This window comes from Hemitrygon akajei, chromosome 28 (assembly GCF_048418815.1).
Source record: "Hemitrygon akajei chromosome 28, sHemAka1.3, whole genome shotgun sequence".
Classification (NCBI taxonomy): domain Eukaryota; kingdom Metazoa; phylum Chordata; class Chondrichthyes; order Myliobatiformes; family Dasyatidae; genus Hemitrygon; species Hemitrygon akajei.
In genome coordinates, this window is record NC_133151.1 from 17,095,608 (window position 1) to 17,110,259 (window position 14,652).

Consider the following 14,652-nt stretch of genomic DNA (forward strand, 5'->3'; position numbering starts at 1 on the left):
CGGAGGGGAGCGAATGGGCCGGGGGGGCCAGGCAGGAGGGGAGGGAATGGGACAAGAGATGGACGGAGGGAGGAGGGGACAGGGAGACAGTACCTTGCACTGCCAGCAGCTGTTCCTCTGTCGTCCATCGAGAGTTCAGTTTGGGAGTCACCTGCAGAGACAGACAGCAGACAGTGGTGTTAATCACAGGGAGGGACTTGCAACTAACCCACACCCGCCCTACCGTCCTCAGAAAAGGCATGTTCAAACCGAGTAAAACAATACCGTCCACACTCCTCATCGATTCCTCCCTCCTCCCCATCCCCTCGGTACCGGGATGCATTGCTGTGACAGCCACACCCCTACCTCCGGCGGCCGCAGCTTGTCGATGCCTCCGTCCAGACTGTGTTTCAGTGAGCTGTTTATCTGCTTTATGCTCTGCACCTGCCGTGTGAAAGAACAGAACATCGCTGCTGAGAACTCCAAACCCACTGCAGGAAGTGGTCGCACACAGACCACCGAGCCTCCCACAGAGAAACACCAGCTGCACTCTGCAGCTGTCGGGGCAGGGGCAACCATCCCATCACTGAAGTTCCCTCCACGCCGTCCCGTCACACACTCCCGGGGTCAGACCCTCCACACCATCCCGTCACACACTCCCGGGGTCAGACCCTCCACACCGTCCCGTCACACACTCCCGAGGTCAGAGACAGAGTGAATCTCCCTCCACACCGTCCCATCACACACTCCCGGGGTCAGAGACAGAGTGAATCTCCCTCCACACCGTCCCATCACACACTCCCGGGGTCAGAGACAGAGTGAATCTCCCTCCACACCGTCCCATCACACACTCCCGGGGTCAGACACAGAGTGAAGCTCCCTCCACACCGTCCCATCACACATCACACACTCCCGGGGTCAGACACAGAGTGAAGCTCCCTCTACACCGTCCCATCACACACTCCCGGGGTCAGAAACAGAGTGAATCTCCCTCCACACCGTCCCATCACACACTCCCGGGGTCAGACACAGAGCGAAGCTCCCTCCGCACCATCCCATCACACACTCCCAGGGTCAGACACAGAATGAAGCTCCCTCCACACCGTCCCATCACACACTCCCGGGGTCAGACACAGAGTGAAGCTCCCTCCACACTGTCCCATCACGCACTCCCGGGGTCAGACCCTCCACACCGTCCCATCACACACTCCCGGGGTCAGACACAGAGTGAAGCTCCCTCTACAGCCACCATTGCTGGTAGAGGGTGAGTGGTGGCTCGGAAGAGACGTTGGCTCTGGGTAAGTTCCTGCTTTCTTACTGTGTCAGTGGTACTTAGTGTAGTTTAAATGGCCACTGTATGTTCTCCATGCTGGACGTAGGAGCTCTAGGAGACCCAGAGCCTACCAGGGAACTACATCTGCGTGAAGGTCATCCAGCTGCAGCCCCCTGAAGACCGGGCGGGGGATCTGGAGCAGCAGCTGGGTGACCTTCAGCCGGTACGGGAGAGTGAGGAGACGGTCGGTCGGAGTTACAGGGAAGTTGCAGGGGGCGAGTAGCCGGGTGACCTTCAGCCGGTACGGGAGAGTGAGGAGACGGTCGGTCGGAGTTACAGGGAAGTTGCAGGGGGTGAGTAGCTGGACAACCGTCAGGAGGAATGGAAACATGAACGGGCAGTCAGCGCAGAGCACCCCTGTGGCCATATAATAAACATTCCGCTTTGGATACTGTTGAGGGGGTGACCTCCAGGGGAATGCCACGGAGACCAGGTTACTGGCACCGAGGATGGATCCGTGGTGCAGCAGGGGAAGAGGGAGGAGGAAGCAGTAGTGACCGGGACTCAATGACTCAGTGGTCAGAGGAACAGACAGGTGATTCTGTGGATGCCAACGGGAGACCCGGATGCCATATTACCTCCTGGGTGACCAGGGTTAGGGACTTCTCAGATCGCGTCCACAGCTTTTTAGGGGGTGGAGGAGAGCAGCCAGACGTCTCGGTACATGTTTGTACCTGTGACACAGGGAGGAAAAGCAATGAGGTCCTGAAAAGAGAATTGAGAGAGCCAGGCAGAAAGCTGAGCAGGACTCCAGGGCAGTAATCTCTGGAGCGCTACCTCTGCCACGCGCCAGTGAGGGTAGGAACGGGATGATTTGGCAGATAAATGTGCAGCTGCAGTGCGGGACAGAGCGGCAGGTTTTCGGATCACTGGGATCTCTTCCAGGAGAGGTATGACCTGTACAAAAGGGATGGGTTGCAGCTGAACCCGAAGGGAACGATATTCTCGCAGGCAGGTTTGTTGGAATGGGTTTAAACTAAATTGGCAGGGGTATGGGAACCAGAGTGAAGGGACCTGGGACAGAATAAATGTGAGGTCATCCACTTCGGAAGGAAAGATGGAAGATCGGATTATTATTTAAACGCTGCTGTGCAGAAGGACTTGGTTGGTCTGCAGGTGCAGCAGGCTGTCGAGAAGGCAAATGGGATGTGGGCCTTCATTGCTGGAGGGATTGAATTCAAGAGCAGGGAGGTCATGCTGCAACTGTACAGGGTACTGGTGAGGCCGCATCTGGAGTACTGTGTGCAGTTCTGGTCTCCGTACTTGAGGAAGGATATACTGGCTTTGGAGGCAGTGCAGAGGAGGTTCACCAGGGTGATTCCAGGGATGAAGGGGTTAACCTATGAGGAGAGATTGAGTCGCCTGGGACTGTACTCTCTGGAGTTCAGGAGAATGAGAGGAGATCTTATAGAAACATATACAATTATAAGAGAGACAGGAAAGTTGTTTCCACTGGTAGGTGAGACTAGAAATGGGGGACATTGCCTCGAGATTCGAGGGAGGAGGTTTAGGATGGAGATGAGGAACAGCTGCTTTTCCCAGAGAGTGGTGAATCTGTGGAGTTCTCTGCAGTGGAGGCTGCCTCAGTGAATATATTTAAGGCAAGGTTGGATAGATCTTTGCACAGTGGGGGAATTAAGGGTTACGGGGAAAAGGCAGGTAGATGGAGATGAGTCCATGGCCCGATCGGCCACGATCTTACTGAATGGCGAAGCAGGCTCGATGGGCCGGATGGCCAACGCCCACTCCTGTTTCTTATGTTCTGTTCTTGTATCGACTAATCAAGAGCCTGCTTTAAATACCCCCAATGATTTGGCCTCTACAGCCATCTGTGGCAATGAATTCTACACTCTCTGGCTAAAGAAATTCCTCCTCACATCTGTTCTAAAGGGAAGGTATTCTGGGGCCGTGCTCTCAGGTTGTGGACCCTCGCACTAATGGAAACATCCTCCCCACATCCACTCTATTTAGTGCAGGAGGCTGGGATTGAACGCAGGTCTCTGGAGCGGTGAGGGAGAAGATCTACATTGTGAGCCATGCTGTCACCCATCTCCCACGCCTCAGACCCCTTTCACCTCCTTGCCCTTACTGAGAAACCTGTGATGTTTATAAACAACTTGGATGAGGGTGAGGAGGGTGGGTGGGTTAGTAAGTCTGCAGACGACACAAAGGTCGGCAGAGTTGTGGATAGTTTTGAAGGTTGTTATAGGTGACAACGGGGCATTGACAGGATTCAGAGCTAGGCTGAGAAGTAGCAGATGGAGTTCAGCCGGCAAAAGTGAGAAGTGAATCACTTTAGGTCGAACTTGAAGGCAGAATACAGGCAGAATTCTTAGCAGTGTGGAAGAACAAAGGGATCTTGGGGCCCACATCCACGCAAGTTGATCAGGAAGGCGAGTGGTGCGTTGGTCATCATTAGTCGTGGGATTGAGTTCAAGAGCCTGGTTGTACCTCAGTGCATTGTGTTCAGTTCCAGTCACCTCATTATAGGAAGGGTGTGGAAGCTTTAGAGAGGGTGCAGAGATTTACCAGGATGCTGCCTGGATTAGAGAGGGTGCAGAGGAGATTCACCAGGATGCTGTCTGGATTAGAGAGGGTGCAGAGGAGATTCACCAGGATGCTGTCTGGATTAGAGAGGGTGCAGAGGAGATTCACCAGGATGCTGCCTGGATTAGAGAGGGTGCAGAGGAGATTCACCAGGATGCTGCCTGGATTAGAGAGGGTGCAGAGGAGATTCACCAGGATGCTATCTGGATTGGAGAGGGTGCAGAGGAGATTCACCAGGATGCTGCCTGGATTAGAGAGGGTGCAGAGGAGATTCACCAGGATGCTGCCTGGATTGGAGAGGGTGCAGAGGAGATTCACCAGGATGCTGCCTGGATTAGAGAGGGTGCAGAGGAGATTCACCAGGATGCTGTCTGGATTGGAGAAGGTGCAGAGGAGATTCACCAGGATGCTGCCTGGATTAGAGAGGGTGCAGAGGAGATTCATCAGGACGCTGCCTGGATTAGAGAGGGTGCAGAGGAGATTCACCAGGATGCTCCCTGGATTAGAGAGGGTGCAGAGGAGATTCACCAGGATGCTGCCTGGATTAGAGAGGGTGGAGAGGAGATTCACCAGGACGCTGCCTGGATTAGAGAGGGTGCAGAGGAGATTCACCAGGATGCTGCCTGGATTAGAGAGGGTGCAGAGGAGATTCACCAGGATGCTGCCTGGATTAGAGAGGGTGCAGAGGAGATTCACCAGGATGCTGCCTGGGTTAGAGAGGGTGCAGAGGAGATTCACCAGGATGCTGCCTGGGTTAGAGAGGGTGCAGAGGAGATTCACCAGGATGCTGCCTGGATTAGAGAGGGTGCAGAGGAGATTCACCAGGATGCTGCCTGGATTAGAGAGGGTGCAGAGGAGATTCACCAGGATGCTGCCTGGATTAGAGAGGGTGCAGAGGAGATTCACCAGGATGCTGCCTGGATTAGAGAGGGTGCAGAGGAGATTCACCAGGATGCTGCCTGGATTAGAGAGGGTGCAGAGGAGATTCACCAGGATGCTGCCTGGATTAGAGAGGGTGCAGAGGAGATTCACCAGGATGCTGCCTGGATTAGAGAGGGTGCAGAGGAGATTCACCAGGATGCTGCCTGGATTAGAGAGGGTGCAGAGGAGATTCACCAGGATGCTGCCTGGATTAGAGAGGGTGCAGAGGAGATTCACCAGGATGCTGCCTGGATTAGAGAGGGTGCAGAGGAGATTCACCAGAATGCTGTCTGGATTAGAGAGGGGTGCAGAGGAGATTCACCAGCATGCTGCCTGGATTAGAGAGGGTGCAGAGGAGATTCACCAGGATGCTGCCTGGATTAGAGAGGGTGCAGAGGAGATTCACCAGGATGCTGCCTGGATTAGAGAGGGTGCAGAGGAGATTCACCAGGATGCTGCCTGGATTAGAGAGGGTGCAGAGGAGATTCACCAGGATGCTGCCTGGATTAGAGAGGGTGCAGAGGAGATTCACCAGGATGCTGCCTGGATTAGAGAGGGTGCAGAGGAGATTCACCAGGATGCTGCCTGGGTTAGAGAGTGTGCAGAGGAGATTCACCAGGATGCTGCCTGGGTTAGAGAGAGTGCCGAGGAGATTCACCAGGATTCTGCCTGGATCAGGGAGCAGGTCTTATGAGGATAGTCTGAGTGAACTGGGGCTTTTCTCTCTGGAGGGAAGGAGCACAAGAGGTGACTTGATAGAGGTGGACAAGATGAGAACCATAGATCGAGCGGACAGCCAGAGACTCTTACAACAGGGTGGAAATGTCTAATATGCGAGGAAACAATTTGAAGGTGATGAGAGGAAAGTTATGGGGGTGGGGGTTGGGATGCCAGAGGGAGCTCACCAGTACCCGTCTCACCTGCCGCTTGATGGAGACCAGCTGCGAGTCGAGCTGCCGCAGGGCGATGGTGGCAGCGTTGGGGTTCGCAGAGACTCCGGCCACCTCGTCCTGGCTCAGGTACATGTCCTTCGGGGGCCGCCGCTTCGCTCGCGGCGGGTGGTGCCTGTACTGGACACTCTGCGACTCTCTCTTCACCGCCACTGACTTGCCGTTTGTTTGCTTCTGCTCCCCGGGGCGCTGAGGGAAGGCAGAGGTTCAGAAATTGCCACACAACACAAGAACACGTACCACCAGCTTCTGGCCCACTCTTACCAAGTACGGGGGCAGAATCAGGCCGTTCAGCCCACGTCTGCTCCACCATCCCATCATATCAACCCTCTCAAACTCATTCTCCCAGTAACCTTCCTGATCAGAAATTTATTAACCTCCACTTTAAATATGCCCAATGACTTGGTCTTCACAGCTCCTCGTGGAGAGGAATTCCACAGATTCATCATCCCCTGGATAAAGAAATTTCTCCTCATCTCTGTAAATGGACTCCCCTGTATTCTGTGCCCTCTGGTCCCAGACTCCCCCACTATAGGAAACATCCTCTCCACATCCACACTATCTGTGTCCTCTGGTCCTAGACTCCCCCACTATAGGAAACATCCTCTCCACATCCACTCTATCTGTGTCCTCTGGTCCTAGACTCCCCCACTATAGGAAACATCCTCTCCACATCCACTCTATCTGTGTCCTCTGGTCCTAGACTCCCCCACTATAGGAAACATCCTCTCCACATCCACTCTATCTGTGTCCTCTGGTCCTAGACTCTCCCACTATAGGAAACATCCTCTCCACATCCACTCTATCTGTGTCCTCTGGTCCTAGACTCCCCCACTATAGGAAACATCCTCTCCACATCCACTCTATCTGTGTCTTCTGGTCCTAGACTCCCCCACTATAGGAAACATCCTCTCCACATCCACTCTATCTGTGTCCTCTGGCCCTAGACTCCCCCACTATAGGAAACATCCTCTCCACATCCACTCTATCTGTGTCTTCTGGTCCTAGACTCCCCCACTATAGGAAACATCCTCTCCACATCCACTCTATCTGTGACCTCTGGTCCTATACTCCCCCACTATAGGAAACGTCCTCTCCACATCCACTCTATCTGTGCCCTCTGGTCCCAGACTCCCCCACTATAGGAAACATCCTCTCCACATCCACTCTATCTGTGTCCTCTGGCCCTAGACTCCCCCACTATAGGAAACATCCTCTCCACATCCACTCTATCTGTGTCTTCTGGTCCTAGACTCCCCCACTATAGGAAACATCCTCTCCACATCCACTCTATCTGTGACCTCTGGTCCTATACTCCCCCACTATAGGAAACGTCCTCTCCACATCCACTCTATCTGTGCCCTCTGGTCCCAGACTCCCCCACTATAGGAAACGTCCTCTCGCAATCCACTCTATCTGTGTCCTCTGGTCCTAGACCCCCCACACTATAGGAAACATCCTCTCTGCATCCACTCTATCTGTGTCCTCTGGTCCTAGACTCCCCCACTATAGGAAACATCCTCTCCACATCCACTCTATCTGTGTCCTCTGGTCCTAGACCCCCCACACTATAGGAAACATCCTCTCTGCATCCACTCTATCTGTGGCCTCTGGTCCTAGACTCCCCCACTACAGGAAACATCCTCTCCACATCCACTCTATCTGTGTCCTCTGGTCCTAGACTCCCCCACTATAGGAAACATCCTCTCCACATCCACTCTATCTGCGTCCTCTGGCCCTAGACTCCCCCACTATAGGAAACATCCTCTCCACATCCACTCTATCTGTGTCCTCTGGTCCTAGACTCCCCCATTATAGGAAACATCCTCTCCACATCCACTCTATCTGCGTCCTCTGGCCCTAGACTCCCCCACTATAGGAAACATCCTCTCCACATCCACTCTATCTGCGTCCTCTGGCCCTAGACTCCCCCACTATAGGAAACATCCTCTCCACATCCACTCTATCTGTGTCCTCTGGTCCTAGACTCCCCCACTATAGGAAACATCCTCTCCACATCCACTCTATCTGCGTCCTCTGGCCCTAGACTCCCCCACTATAGGAAACATCCTCTCCACATCCACTCTATCTGTGTCCTCTGGCCCTAGACTCCCCCACTATAGGAAACATCCTCTCCACATCCACTCTATCTGTGTCCTCTGGCCCTAGACTCCCCCACTATAGGAAACATCCTCTCCACATCCACTCTATCTGCGTCCTCTGGTCCTAGACTCCCCCATTATAGGAAACATCCTCTCCACATCCACTCTATCTGCGTCCTCTGGCCCTAGACTCCCCCACTATAGGAAACATCCTCTCCACATCCACTCTATCTGCGTCCTCTGGCCCTAGACTCCCCCACTATAGGAAACATCCTCTCCACATCCACTCTATCTGTGTCCTCTGGTCCTAGACTCCCCCACTATAGGAAACATCCTCTCCACATCCACTCTATCTGCGTCCTCTGGCCCTAGACTCCCCCACTATAGGAAACATCCTCTCCACATCCACTCTATCTGTGTCCTCTGGCCCTAGACTCCCCCACTATAGGAAACATCCTCTCCACATCCACTCTATCTGCGTCTTCTGGTCCTAGACTCCCCCACTATAGGAAACATCCTCTCCACATCCACTCTATCTGTGTCCTCTGGCCCTAGACTCCCCCACTATAGGAAACATCCTCTCCACATCCACTCTATCTGTGTCTTCTGGTCCTAGACTCCCCCACTATAGGAAACATCCTCTCCACATCCACTCTATCTGTGACCTCTGGTCCTATACTCCCCCACTATAGGAAACGTCCTCTCCACATCCACTCTATCTGTGCCCTCTGGTCCCAGACTCCCCCACTATAGGAAACATCCTCTCCACATCCACTCTATCTGTGTCCTCTGGCCCTAGACTCCCCCACTATAGGAAACATCCTCTCCACATCCACTCTATCTGTGTCTTCTGGTCCTAGACTCCCCCACTATAGGAAACATCCTCTCCACATCCACTCTATCTGTGACCTCTGGTCCTATACTCCCCCACTATAGGAAACGTCCTCTCCACATCCACTCTATCTGTGCCCTCTGGTCCCAGACTCCCCCACTATAGGAAACGTCCTCTCGCAATCCACTCTATCTGTGTCCTCTGGTCCTAGACCCCCCACACTATAGGAAACATCCTCTCTGCATCCACTCTATCTGTGTCCTCTGGTCCTAGACTCCCCCACTATAGGAAACATCCTCTCCACATCCACTCTATCTGTGTCCTCTGGTCCTAGACCCCCCACACTATAGGAAACATCCTCTCTGCATCCACTCTATCTGTGGCCTCTGGTCCTAGACTCCCCCACTACAGGAAACATCCTCTCCACATCCACTCTATCTGTGTCCTCTGGTCCTAGACTCCCCCACTATAGGAAACATCCTCTCCACATCCACTCTATCTGCGTCCTCTGGCCCTAGACTCCCCCACTATAGGAAACATCCTCTCCACATCCACTCTATCTGTGTCCTCTGGTCCTAGACTCCCCCATTATAGGAAACATCCTCTCCACATCCACTCTATCTGCGTCCTCTGGCCCTAGACTCCCCCACTATAGGAAACATCCTCTCCACATCCACTCTATCTGCGTCCTCTGGCCCTAGACTCCCCCACTATAGGAAACATCCTCTCCACATCCACTCTATCTGTGTCCTCTGGTCCTAGACTCCCCCACTATAGGAAACATCCTCTCCACATCCACTCTATCTGCGTCCTCTGGCCCTAGACTCCCCCACTATAGGAAACATCCTCTCCACATCCACTCTATCTGTGTCCTCTGGCCCTAGACTCCCCCACTATAGGAAACATCCTCTCCACATCCACTCTATCTGTGTCCTCTGGCCCTAGACTCCCCCACTATAGGAAACATCCTCTCCACATCCACTCTATCTGCGTCCTCTGGTCCTAGACTCCCCCATTATAGGAAACATCCTCTCCACATCCACTCTATCTGCGTCCTCTGGCCCTAGACTCCCCCACTATAGGAAACATCCTCTCCACATCCACTCTATCTGCGTCCTCTGGCCCTAGACTCCCCCACTATAGGAAACATCCTCTCCACATCCACTCTATCTGTGTCCTCTGGTCCTAGACTCCCCCACTATAGGAAACATCCTCTCCACATCCACTCTATCTGCGTCCTCTGGCCCTAGACTCCCCCACTATAGGAAACATCCTCTCCACATCCACTCTATCTGTGTCCTCTGGCCCTAGACTCCCCCACTATAGGAAACATCCTCTCCACATCCACTCTATCTGTGTCCTCTGGTCCTAGACTCCCCCACTATAGGAAACATCCTCTCCACATCCACTCTATCTGCGTCCTCTGGCCCTAGACTCCCCCACTATAGGAAACATCCTCTCCACATCCACTCTATCTGTGTCCTCTGGCCCTAGACTCCCCCACTATAGGAAACATCCTCTCCACATCCACTCTATCTGTGTCCTCTGGCCCTAGACTCCCCCACTATAGGAAACATCCTCTCCACATCCACTCTATCTGCGTCCTCTGGTCCTAGACTCCCCCATTATAGGAAACATCCTCTCCACATCCACTCTATCTGCGTCCTCTGGCCCTAGACTCCCCCACTATAGGAAACATCCTCTCCACATCCACTCTATCTGCGTCCTCTGGCCCTAGACTCCCCCACTATAGGAAACATCCTCTCCACATCCACTCTATCTGTGTCCTCTGGTCCTAGACTCCCCCACTATAGGAAACATCCTCTCCACATCCACTCTATCTGCGTCCTCTGGCCCTAGACTCCCCCACTATAGGAAACATCCTCTCCACATCCACTCTATCTGTGTCCTCTGGCCCTAGACTCCCCCACTATAGGAAACATCCTCTCCACATCCACTCTATCTGTGTCCTCTGGTCCTAGACTCCCCCACTATAGGAAACATCCTCTCCACATCCACTCTATCTGCGTCCTCTGGCCCTAGACTCCCCCACTATAGGAAACATCCTCTCCACATCCACTCTATCTGTGTCCTCTGGCCCTAGACTCCCCCACTATAGGAAACATCCTCTCCACATCCACTCTATCTGCGTCCTCTGGTCCCAGACTCCCCCACTATAGGAAACATCCTCTCCACATCCACTCTATCTGCGTCCTCCTACTTGTAATCTCCTCAAAGAATTCCAACAGGTTCATCAGACAGGATTTTCCTTGAAGGAAACCATGCTGACTTTGTACTATCTTGTCCCGTGTCACCAAGTACTCCATCACCTCATTCTTAACAACTGACTCCAACATCTTTCCAACCAGAGAGATCAGGCGAACTGGTCTGTAATTCCCTTTCTTAAAGAGTGGAGTGACATTTGCAATATTTCAGTCCTCTGGGACCATGCCAGAGTCCAATGATTTTTGAAAGATCATTTCTAGTGCCACCACAATCTCTTTCAGAACCCGAGGATACAGTTCTTTTGGTCCGGGTGATTTATGTATCTTTAGGTCTCTAAGCTTTTTGAGCACCTCTCTCTTGTAATAGTAACTGCACCCACTTCTCTTCCCTCACACCCTTCAACATCAGGCATACTGCTAGTGTCTTCCACAGTGAAGACTGATGCAAAATACCCATTTAGTTCATCTTCCATCTCCTTGTCCCCGTTATTATTTCTCCTGCCTCATTTTCTAGCAGTCCTCTATCCACTCTCATTTCTCTTTTATTTTTAACATACTTGAAAAAACTTTTACTATCCACTTTGATATTTACTAGCTTACTTTCATATTTCATCTTTTCCCTTCTAATGATTTTTTAGTTACTCTCTGTAGGTTTTTTTTAAAAATGCTTCCCATTCCTGCATTCCCACTAGTTTTTGCTTTGTTGTAATCCTCTCTTTGGCTTTTACAATCGCTTTGACTTCCCTTGTCAGCCACGGCTGTACCGTTTTGCCATTTGAGTATTTGTTTTTTGTTTACACCTATCCTGTACTTTCCTTGTTTTTCCCCCCAGAAACTCAACACCATTGCTGCTCTGCTGTCATCCCTGCCAGCAGCTCCTTCCAATTTACTTTGGCCAGCTCCTCTCTCATACCACTGTAATTTCCCTTACTCCACTGAAACACTGTTACATCAGACATTACCTTCTCCCTACCAATATGAACACAATCATACTGGTTCCTAAGGGTTCTTTTACCTTAAGCTCCCTAATAGGCCCCAGTTCATTACATAACACCCAATCCAGTATAGCTGATTCCCTAGTAGGCTCAACAACAAACTGCTCTGAAAAGCCATCTCATAGGCATTAAAGAAACTCTCTCTCAAGATCCATTACCAACCTGATTTTCCCCAATCGACCTGCATGTTAAAATGATTACCATAACACTGCCTTTTCTATTTCCTGTTGTAACCTGCGGTCCACCTCCCAGCCACTATTGGGAGGCCTGTATGTAACTGCCATCAACGTCCCCTTGCAGTTTCTTAACTCAACCCAACATCTTCCAATCCTACATCACATCTTTCTACTGATGTGACGGCACTCCTTACCAGTAGAGCCACACCACCCCCCTCTGCCTACCTTTTGAGATAACATGTAACCTTGGACATTCAGCTCCCAACTACAACCGTCCTTCGGCCACGATTCAGTGACGGCCACAACATATCTGGCAATCTGTAATACGGCAACAAGATCATCTACCTTATTTCTCAGACTACGTCCATTTAGTACACCTTGAGTACCGTATTTGCTACCCCTTTCTGATTCTGCATTCCTAATGTTTTGATACTCAGCCTGTTGGCTGCAACCCAGTCCCATCACCTGCCTGCCCTTCCTGATTGCACGCTATCTTTACTTTTCTACCATCCGTCCTTTGGCCTCGTCAGTCTAGGCCTTTAATATTCTGCACGTTTTGAAGAGATCAGAGATTACCATGCTCTTTCCTCACTGCTTCCATCAGGCAGAAGGTAGGGGAGCCTCATGTTCAAGAACAGTTACCATCATGTTCCTGAACAAAAGGGGATAGCTACACCCACTTGCCCATCCACCAAGATGCTCCCACAACCAACGACCTCACTTTAAAGACCTCTTATCTCGTTATCTCATTTTCTTGTTACTTATATTGGCATTTGCACAGTTTGCCTTCTGCCCTCTGATCCTGTTATAGTTACTATTCTCTAGATTGGCTGAGTGTGCCCGCGGGAAAATGAATCTCAAAGTTGTGACAGATAAGTACTTTGATATAACAATATTTACTTCTAACATTTGAACTTTGAGATCTTCTAGAGAATAAAGGCTCCTCACACGCTAACCACGCAATCAAGCTCCTCACACGCTAACTAACCACACTGACCATTGTCATTAGGCTGGAGTCGTGTGTAAATTTCCTATTACTGGCACTGCACTTTATGCAGTCCTGGGTAGGTCTGTAGTTTTTTTTCTGGTGTTGTTTTTACGTAGTTCAGCGTAGTTTTTTGTACTGTTTCGTGCAGCACCATGGTCCTGAGAAACGTTGTCTCGTTTTTACTGTGTACTGTACTAGCAGTTATGGTCGAAATGGCAATAAAAAGTGACTTGACAAGTACAGTGGAAAATTTACCTTGAATACTGTTTGTACAGATCAATTCATCACAGCAGTGCAGAATCAGAAAGAAGTTTATCATCAGTGACAGTTAAACAGAGGGCACAGGAACAGAATGAGGCCACTCAACCCATCCACTCTGCTCTGCCACTGTCATCATCCCTCTCCTGCCTTCACCCCATAACCTGAATAATCCCCACTTCAAATGGCTAATGTCAGGGAGGGTAAAACTTTAAGGTGCTGGGAGGGTAGTATGGGGAAGGGCGATGTCAGAGGTACCATCTTTACAGAGAGAGTGGTGGGTGTCTGGAACGCCCTGCCAGGGGGAGGTAGTACAGGCAGATACACTAGGAGCATTTAAGAAACTCTTAGATAAGCACGTGGATGATAGAAAAATGGAGGGCTACGTAGGAGGGAAGGGTCAGATTGAGGTCCGGGTGCTGGTCAATGGGACTGGGCAGATGAACAGTTTGGGCTAAACGGCCTGTTTCTGTGCTGGCCCTATGAAGGTTAAAAGCTCGAAGTAAACGTATTATCGAAGGACATGCATATCGCCATATACAACCTTGTGATTCATTTTCTCGCGGGCATTCACGGTAAGTACAAGAAGCACAACAGAAACAATGAAAGAGCACATCCAACAGGACAGATATGGTCTTTTATTAATTCTATTAATAAGAATAATTAATTAATAAAAGACACCTGTGGCAATTCATCCTACTGTACAATGGAAACGACTGTACATGACATTAAGGCAAGGACTGACCTCCCTCTTTATGTCGGGCTCATAGTCGCTGTCATCTGCGATCTGGACAGTCACCTCCTCTGCCTCGTCGTTGCTGTGCACAGACCAAAACGAGAGGTATGGACGGCTGCAGGAAGGGATTCCTTCTCACCCTCCCCTCCCCACCCCCCCCGGCCCCACTGTCACCGACATCACCAGCAGGTAGGGACTGGGGAGGGGCAGGAGGTACACACGGACTCGAGGCAATGGGAGGGGTGGCCCGAGGAGGGCAGTAACAGCTCACACATCTGCATCAGAGGCAGGGAATGGCTAGAGGGGCAGCAGTAGCTCTCACAGATGAGCCCAGTCGGGGGTGAGGGGGCAGAAACGGCTCAGGCACCTGTACTTTGGTGGGGGGTGAGCGCAGAGACAGGGGTCGGTGTCGAGGCTGCAAACCGGGGCGGGGAGGGCCCACACACCTGTCCTCCCGCTCCTTCTTGTGCACTAGCTTGCGCGCTTGGCGGTCCATCACGCTGGTCCTGGTCCGCGTCTTCTTCCACGAATAGTAATACTTCACCAGGCTGGAGATGAGCTTGTCCGGTAACTGGGGGAGCAATCCGCGGGGAGAGGGTTACACAGCCCG

General features: G+C 51.6%; 1 protein-coding gene across 2 annotated transcripts in view; it reads right to left on the bottom strand.

The window, feature by feature from the left end:
• LOC140717721 (REST corepressor 2-like) overlaps positions 1–14,652 on the bottom strand; it is a 51,696-nt gene that overhangs the window by 5,965 nt on the left and 31,079 nt on the right. For both annotated transcript variants that reach the window (XM_073031404.1, XM_073031403.1), the window contains exons 7-11: positions 14,489–14,613; positions 14,052–14,124; positions 5,701–5,919; positions 346–423; positions 94–151 (exon numbers count right to left, since the gene is read on the bottom strand). In XM_073031404.1, coding sequence (XP_072887505.1) covers positions 94–151; positions 346–423; positions 5,701–5,919; positions 14,052–14,124; positions 14,489–14,613 — 553 coding nt within the window. The remainder of the gene's footprint in view (positions 1–93; positions 152–345; positions 424–5,700; positions 5,920–14,051; positions 14,125–14,488; positions 14,614–14,652) is intronic.